At 38.8% G+C, this 9,806-nt stretch overlaps 1 protein-coding gene across 1 annotated transcript in view; it reads right to left on the bottom strand.

The window, feature by feature from the left end:
• Positions 1–419: 419 nt before the first annotated feature.
• The window catches only part of LOC106874139 (uncharacterized), a 26,035-nt gene continuing 16,648 nt past the window's right edge, over positions 420–9,806 (bottom strand). Inside the window, exons 2-3 of the mRNA XM_014921756.2 lie at positions 2,074–2,450; positions 420–776 (exon numbers count right to left, since the gene is read on the bottom strand). Coding sequence (XP_014777242.2) covers positions 706–776; positions 2,074–2,450 — 448 coding nt within the window. The 3' untranslated portion in view covers positions 420–705. The remainder of the gene's footprint in view (positions 777–2,073; positions 2,451–9,806) is intronic.

Below are 9,806 nucleotides of genomic sequence, written 5' to 3'. Positions count from 1 at the left end.
ATATATATATATATATACACATATATATAAAAGTACATCAGAGCGTGGTCGTTGTCAGTGCCGCCGGACTGGCTCCTGTGCAGGTAGCACGTAAAAACACCTTTTGAGCGTGAGCGTGGTCGTTGCCAGAACCGCCTGACTGACCCACGTGCCGGTGGCACGTAAAAAGCACCCACTACACTCTCGGAATGGTTGGCGTTAGGAAGGGCATCCAGCTGTAGAAACTTTGCTAGACCAGATTGAGCATGGTGCAGCCTCTGGCTCACCAGTCCTCAGTCAAACCGTTCAAATCAGCCAGCATGGAAAACGGACGTTAAACTATGATGGTGATGATGATGATGATGATATATACACACACATATACACATATATCATCATTATCATCATCAACATCTTTTAACGTCCGTTCCCCATGCTACCATGGTCGGTTTGACAGGAGCTGGCAAGTTGAAGAGGTGCATATATATACACACACATATATATATGTATATATATATTTATCGTGAGAGAAGGAGAGAGATGTGTGTGTGTGTGTGTGTGTGTGTGCGTGTGTGTACGTACGTGTGTGTGTATGTGTCTGTATGTGTGTACTTCAAAATTATTAAACGAAAAATTCTGCTCATATATGGTGGGTTTTACAGAGATGATGGCCTAATTATCTTTTGAACACACACACACACACATGAGGAGTATGATGAACTCTTTTCAGAAGTACTTACTATAATCACTGGTGCAGAACAATTTATGAAGCTCTTCTTCTTCACAAGGTCGACATTCTGAAATGAATGCAAATTCAACATGTTATAAGGTGTTCTCGTTTTTTGTCATATTTTTACCAACCCATCAGTTTTTGACAACAGTATCCCGATATCTAGGATACTGTTATTGAAATCCTCTGCCACGCACACCCACGCACACATACATGCCTACACATACATATACATACTTTCATTCTTTTACTGGTTTGGTTTCAGTGATTTGACTGTGGCCGGGACTAATTCTTTGTAATCCCAGTACTCATTCTACCGGTCTCTTTTGCAGAACCGCTAATGTTACGGGGACGTAAACACACCAACATCGGTTATCAAGCGATGGTGGAGAGATAGAAACAGACACAAACATATATATATATATATATATATATATATATATATATATATATATATATATATATATATATATATATATATACGACGGGCTTCTTTCAGTTTCCGTCTACCAAATCCACTCACAAAGCTTTGGTCAGCCCGAGGCTATAGTAGTGCTAAGAATCGTAAAACCAACCAACCACAAACGTTAGTACTTGAACACACGAACGATAACCAGAATCATCAATCCATTATAGCGAATAACTGTTGTCCGCTTGAATAACATATCCCCATAAACAAAAAAACATTTCTTTGTTGTAGTTTAGTGTTTAATCCGTCCTAGACTTAAGATTGAATGAATGTGGTGATATCTAAGGTATGTTTGTTCCCAAACAACATTTATTTTAGTGCTGTTAACACCGCTGGATTGAACGGTACTGTTCAGGTGTCGAAACCATATTGATATCCGTGGGGCAGCTGATGATGCAAGCATGTTTGATTGTTGGCATGGCTGTTATTGTATGTGCAGAATAGTTTTATAGCACATCCATTTGGTATATATATATATATATATATATATATATATATATATATACATATATATATGTATGTATGTATGTATATCTTACAAATTAATATGTATCTGTTATACATACCTATGTGTTAAAAAGTTGCTAAACAGTTAAACTATTAATAGTTAGTTGGTTTCTCTTATTTAAGTTCAACAGATGAGAGAATAGCACAGTTAGCAGCAACAGCTTGGCCGTTATAAATGCTCCGTGTAATTGCGTAGTACATCTAATTCCACAGGATTCACTTTATGTAACTGAGAGACAGCGACACTAAATCTAGGAATATTACCAGTGATATCGCAAAATACTGAGGTCATGTTCTAAATATTTAAGTTCCAATTTTCACTCTAATAACTCTACCAACTTCAGCACTCTGTATAAGCTTTAAAAATACACAACTTCTATAGACTCACCTCTCATTGGATCCATTTGACTTCGTAATTCGAGTCTTTCGTAGTAGATGACGACCTTCGGGGGTCCCCAGTATACGTGTGAACGTACAGGCTCAATAAATAAAGTAATAGGAGAATACGATGTTTTGCAGTACTGTCTTTCTTTTCCGCTTTGAATGATAAACAACTGCTTCATACCTTCGATATTGCCCAAGTTTTCCTCATAAACTATGACCGAAACAAAATCGACTTTTATTTTCACGCACGTTTCGAACTCGTGACCTTTCGTCAATGGATTCAATCCTAGACGGACTGCATTGTATGGATGAGGCCATGTGACGTTACCTTGTGTACAGTTTGGTCGTACGTGTATGATTCCCTTCTCTTCGCTGTTTTCACTGAAAATATAACAGAAAATGAATCTAGTTAATATAATACATCTAGCTTCGTTTATCTCGGGTATATGGTTCCATGATCCCAGCCCTAAAAAGCAACAACACCGAATTGAATGAATAAAACGAATAAAACAGAGAAAAAACAATAGATTTCATGTTGTACCCCAGCTTATCCAAATAACATCTGCAAACACACATAATGATAGTTCTTAATTGGAACAATGGAGATCGAAGCAAACATAGCTATAAATATAGCCTGTAACTACTGGATTAAAAAAAACAAAAAACAAACTTTGGAATAAAAAAAATTGAAGGCTGCTCTTGGCACTCGCACCCATATCTGTTTTTCTTCTCCAAGGGGCTTTTGACATGCCATATAGCTCTATTTGTGTCGAGCTCCACTGTTCTAAGACAGAATAAATTTACTTTCTCTCGAAGTTTCTAACTCCTTATTACGTAAATACATGATAATAATGTTTCATGACTGAAATAATAAAAATATAACAGCGAAAAACTATATTCTTTGTTCGCTGGTGGCAAGTTCATGGGTACACGAACGTCAAACCGTACTAAAGATGTGCTGACTCACAGCACGGTCATGCAAATATGAGAGATAATTAGTGCATTCTGGGTAGGTGAGCATTGTGGATTGTTCGCTGGGGTGCATTTTTGCTGTCCTAGCAAATTTTTTCACACTGATAGCTTAGGTCAATTCGTGATAGGCGAGACATGGTTCAGAATTGAGTATACCGTGTTATCGAGGATTATTAAAAAGTGAAACATTTAGGCGCAGACGTGACTGGGTGGTAAGAAGCTTGCTTCCAAACTACACGGCTCTGAGTTCAATCCCACTGCGTGGCACCTCACACAAGTGTCTTCCATTATAAGCCTCGGACCGACGAAATACCGTTAAGCATTTCGCCGCCTTTACTCATTTCTGCCAGTTAAGTGAACTGGAGAAACGTCAAATAAAGTTCTTGCTCAAACTCATAACGTGCCGCCGGCACAGTCACGCGCCTCCACAGATTAAGTAAGTACCAAAAAAAAAAAAGAAAGAAATAAAAAGAAAAAAAAGTAAATACTGGGGGTCGGCCTGTTTGACCTTTTAAGGTGGTGCCCTAGCATGGCCACAGTCCAATGACAAACAAAAGATAAGAAGATATCTTGTTATATAAAGGAATGCGAAACAGGACTTCAGTGACATCTCGGAGGGCGGAAAGGAACTTAAATTTATTCTTTGCCTTATGTGTATTAATTTCTAATATCGTCTTCCGACAAGTGATAAAAGACAAAATGGATGTTATTTCTACGCTTTTCTCACAAGCAATTGAAACCGAGTTTCTTTCTCCACACATTCCAGACTTTTACACACCTACACTACAGGGAGTGGCGAACCTCTCTTACATTACTGGGGTCACCTACTTTCGTCATCCTACCTCCACACTTCTGAGAATACATCATTTCCTTCACAGAAGTCTCCTACTTTTTTACTAATTCCCCAGGAGTCGCAATATTTTCTTAATATTGTGTCATAAAACTCTGTATTATACTAGGAAAAGTCTGTCTATCTGTCTCTCTCCTTAATCTCACTCATTCTCTTTATGGCTTTGGTTGTCTGCAATACTTGCTGTCTCACACGTATACTTCTTTTTTCTCCCTCTCTCTTTTCCCATCTGCGCACATGCTTCCTATCTTTGTATAGCTCTACCCCCACCTCTCTCTCTCTCTCTCTCTCGCTCAATCTCTCACCTTTTGTCGCTTTTTACTCCTACTCACTCATTCTCTTTATCTATGTCGTCTGTAATACTTAAGTGTCTCTCTCTCTCTCTCTTTTCCACTAAACACCTCTGCCTCTCTTTCTCACACACACACACACTTTTTCTTTCTCTTTACTACTCTGTGCTTATTCTCTCTATCTTTATATATTCATTTCTCCTCTGTCTCTCTAATCCTACTCACTCAATACCTTTTATCTCTTTGATCGTCTGCAATATTTGCTGTCCACTTCCTCACATCTCACTCACTATCTCTCCCCGCTCTTACTCCTCTGTACTCATTCTCTATCTTTATATTCGTCTCTCTCTCGGTTTCTCTGTCTGTCCGTCTCTCTCTCTCGGTTTCTCTGTCTGTCCGTCTCTCTCTCTCTCGGTTTCTCTGTCTGTCCGTCTCTCTCTCTCTCGGTTTCTCTGTCTGTCCGTCTCTTTCTCTCTCTTTACTCACACCCATTTGTTTTCGTCTCCGTGGCCGTCTGCAATACTGTCACCCTCTTTCCAGCTTAGTGTTTCTCCTCTTTCTCCCTCATACACACTGCGTTCATTCTCTCTATCTTTCTTTAGTCATCTCCCTCTCTTCCTTTTTCTGTGTTTCTCTCTCACTGTCTCTCGCTCTGTATATCTTTATGTCTCTCTGTCTCTTTCTGGCTCTCTTTCTCTACTCCTACTCACTCATTCTCTTCATCTCAGTGATCGTCAGAAACACTTATTGTCTTTCTCCCTCCCACCCACACTCAGTGTCCTTCTTTTTTTCTCTCTCTCTCACCCTCTCACACACATACTCCACATTCAGTCTCTCTCTCTCTCTATCTCTAAATTCATCTCCAGCACGCTTAAACCTCTCCTCCCTCTCCCTCTCTCCACCCACCCCACTTACAACCACCTCACTTTCCACACTCGTCGGCAGCACGCTCGCTCTCTTCCTGTCTCTCTCCTCCTCCCTTCTCCACTTCCAGATCTGTCTATCACCTCCCACTCCCCTCTCTCCCTCATTCACTTATATATACACGCGCTCGTCTTCAGCGCATTTAAAGTCTCTCCTGCTCCTCCCACTCTCCCTGTCCTTCTATCTCCCACCTCTCTCCCATTCTTTCTGACCTATGTTTCTCCTTTCTTATTCTTTCCACCTCTGTCCACAACTCTCCTATTCTTTCTAACTCTAACATTCTCTCGACTATCCCCCCTTTCTCTCGCTCTCCCTCTCTCACTTCTATCTCCCCCTCTCTCTCTATCTCACTATTCACCCTCCCCCTTCGCTCATTTTCTCTATCGCCAATTACAAACTTCCCCAAAATAATTCTAAGATAAACAGAAACAGAAATAGAAAAAAAATACGGAAGGAAAAAGAGAACGTGCTGCAAGTGATGCTGGTGATGGAGATTGTGATGGTGGTGATGATGGTGGCTGGTAGTAACGATGGTCACGACAATGATGATGATGATGATGATGACGATGATTTGGTGATGATGGTCAGATTGTAATAGCGATCATGATGATGATGATGATGATGATGATGACGACGATAGTGGCGATTGCGATGGTGATGATATGGTAGAGGTGGTTGGTGGGATGGGATGGGGTGGTGATGTGTGATGGGTAATGGTTGTGATGGCGGTGTTGATGGTGAGATGGTGATAGTGATGATGATGATGATGATGACGGTAGTGGTGGCGACGGCTGCGACAGTGTAGGTGGTGGTGGTGGTGGTAGTAACAGAAGGTGGCGGTGGAAAAAAATAGCTTATCTATGGTGATGATGGTGATGACGATGATGATGATAGTGGGGGTGGAAGAGGTTATTATGATAAATGATGGTGGTGGTGGTGGCTGCTAAAATTAGGACGGGTTGCGGTTGTTGTGTTTTAAAAAAATGGGGAAGAAGAGAAACAAAGATAAAAAAAAAGAGGTCAGTAACGACGTTATTTCCTAAAAGTGGTTGGATCTAAGGAAAAATAGGAACGTTCTTTCTCTTCTAATACGTAACGAGATACACAGCCACAAACGCATACATACGCACACTCAGAGGCAGCGACAGAGACACACACACGCACACAAAGGCACAGTGACAGAGAGAAAGAGAGAGAGAGAGAGAGAGAGAGAGGGGGAGAGAGAGAGAGACACACACACACACACATAGATATATATACATATGCAACATACCCTGAGAAGCACATTGACACACACACGCACAGACATATATGCACATATCACACATACGTATACACATATACACACAGAGGCACAGAGACAGGCAGACACATACACACCCACATATATATGCGCACACGCACGAACACATATATCCACATATCTACTACATATCACACAAACATACCCACATATAACACACATACACACACACACACATAGGTACAGTGACTGACGCACACACTCGGATAAATGTCACAGGCACACACATAATCAAGCACTGACTCTAATATACACAATCATTAACATATTACAGACACACACACACATACACATACACACACACACATACACAGAGGCAAACAGAGATACCAAAAGATGTTGAATATATTGTAGAAGTTGTATAAATAGAAAGATAAAGAGAGAGAGAGAGAGAGAGAGAGAGAGAGAGAGAGAGAGAGAGAGAGAGAGAGAGAGAGAGAGAGAGAGAGAGAGAGAGAGAGAGAGAGAGAGAGAGAGAGAGAGTGAGAGAGAGAGAGCGGATATAAGCTTACAGACAGACAGAGAAGGAAGATCTTAGAATTCATGTAGTGAAACTAGTGTTTATAAGACCAACGATGTAGAAAAACTAAACAACTGTAAATACATCTTTTAAATCTCTCTGCACAGAGAAAAATAAATACGCGAAACTGGAACGTTGGTTCTGCATTTATCTCTTATGTCATTCTTACACGTGTTTCAATGATAGTTATAAAGCTAAACTGCATAAACTTGCATAAACTAAACAGAATATATCATCGCATACATAGAATCTATTTCAGATTCTGAGCTAAACTCTGATGCACATATTATAAGTACACTAGGCTAAAGTTACTTAATTCAGGTTTATAATCATCACTGAAACACGTGTAGGAATGACTGAAACACGTGTAGGAATGATTGAAACAAGCAAACGGTAAAAGATATATATAGGTATATATCCTCTCACCGAGCGTCGTGCTTACATATTTCTTGCTCTCGTCCTCACGTTCGTTTTCTTTCTTCTTTTTTTCCTCTCTTTGTAATTGTTTGTTCTTTGAATTGACTAGACAGCCGACAACTGATGACGGGTCCTTTCTCTTGTGTTTACTTATCCTGTTTTCCATTTTTTTTCTTGTTGTTTACCTATTTCTTATTATTTGCACCGTTGGTGACATCCTGTACCCATATATGCATGTATATCTATATTCATCGTTAAAGACACGAAACTGGTATTTTTCGAACGATAACTGATAAAGAATTACGATCCTTCTGTGTCTGTCCTACATGTACGTTTTGGGATCTATTTTAAAACGGGGGCACCAGTATTTTCTTAACGAAACACTAACGAAACACTTTGAAACTTGGGACACTGGTAGAATGTGTCATATAAAACATCTTTTACTCTTAGTCTTCTTAACAAAAAAAAACGTAAATCGCAAGTTATTCCATGTTAAAGTTGTCGTATTTCTGTAATTTCAACCAATCACTGACGTCTATTCAGCTGAATAGAGTTACTGCTGGGCGGTCATAAAAATGTTATTCCCTGTGACATATTTCATCTGGTTTAATCGTAATTTATACGCATATATTGTTTATATAATAAATTACGCTGTGCGTATCTATGTGTGTAACAACTTTAGAGTTCGGATTCTAGAGTTAGGGTTAGTTTTAGGGTTAGGGTTAACAGTCTAGTTAGGGTTAGGGTTAGGGTTAGGGGATTAATACGATATACACCGTTACAGCGCTAACTGTTTTCAACTGAATAGACGTCAGTGATTAGTAGAAATTATCGAAATAAGACAATTTTTTACATGAAATAAATTCGAATACAAAAATTTTTTTCTGTTCTATAACACAAAATAGATAAGTATACGAAGTTTGAAAGTCTTTCGGTACCAAAAACACTACATAAAACATAAATGAAAACTGATAAATAGAGAGATAGACAGATAGACAGAGAAGATAGATAGATAGATAGATAGACAGACAGACAGATGACAGACAGATAGATAGATAGATAGATAGATAGAGATAAATATATACACGATGGACCTCTTTCAGCGTCCCTCTTCAAGATTGCTTCGCAAGGTTCTGCTCAACCTGAGGTGTAACGCATTGGGAGTGAACTCTGGACCATGTGGTCGGGAACCAAATAGTCTTATCGCACATCCACGCCTGCGCCTTGTTACCAATACCTTGCATAATAATGTCTCTCCTAAACTCTGAGTAATAAATATATTCAAAAGACGTCGGTGAAATTCGAGCGCCGAGTCGAAAACATAACGAGGCAGCTGGTCGTAAAGAAAAGAAACGTGGCTCTCTACAATTCAGTTGTGGTCCCATGTTGAAGCCAAACGTCTTGCTATTATTACACGATGAAACTTATCACATTTATTAAGTTTTCAATCAACGTGCGTGTGTATAGGTCGCGTGCATACGTGGGCAAGCGTGAAATAGGGCAAATATATATATGTATATGTGTCTGTATATACATATATCAACGTTTATGTCGATGTATGTATGTATGTATGTATGTATGTATGTATGTATGTATGTATGTATGTATGGCAATCGCCTGTGCGCACACTTACGCCTATTGACAAGCGCATTCTGTTTCACACGCACACGACGCACACACATATATAGAGCTGGATCGATAGATAGAGAGAGAGAGAGAGAGAGGGAGAGGAAGATGAGAAGAGATAGAGACAGATAGATAGATAGATAGATAGATAGATATATATAGAGAGAAAGAGAATTGAAACAAGCCTTGGGAGTGGTTTCTGTTTTGCTCACCTAAATATAAACACACGTGTGCTAACACCTGTGTGTGTATGTGAAAGGATGTGTATATACTTAAATATGAGTGCATGCATATGTATATATATATATATATATATATATATATATATATATATATATATATGTATACATGTACATTTATATATACATATACATATTTATATATACATATACATATATATATATAAATAATGTATATATTTATATATATATATATATGTATATATATATATATATGTATATTTATATATGTATGTATATATATTTATATATACATACATATATATATGTATGTGTATATATATATACGTACATACGGATGTATATTAAAACGTATACACATGTGTGTTTCTAAGTGCATATATGTGTTAACGAATGCATATGTGTGAGTGTGTGTGTGCTCGTGTGTATGCGTGTGCGTGTGTGTGCACGCGCACGCGCGTGTTTGTTTGGCGTGAGTATTCATTTATAATTTATTGCAACGCTTCTCTTTTCAAAGGTGGAAAAGACTTCTTAAAAAGAAAAAAAAAGGCCTCTCTTTTGATGGTGTTTGTCACACCGTCAAGTGTATGCGCTCACACACACACACACACACACACACACACACACACACACAC

Source organism: Octopus bimaculoides, chromosome 22 (genome assembly GCF_001194135.2).
Source record: "Octopus bimaculoides isolate UCB-OBI-ISO-001 chromosome 22, ASM119413v2, whole genome shotgun sequence".
Classification (NCBI taxonomy): Eukaryota; Metazoa; Mollusca; class Cephalopoda; order Octopoda; family Octopodidae; genus Octopus; species Octopus bimaculoides.
The sequence above is the reverse complement of the archived record's forward strand: the minus strand, read 5'-3'. Positions and strand labels throughout refer to the sequence as shown.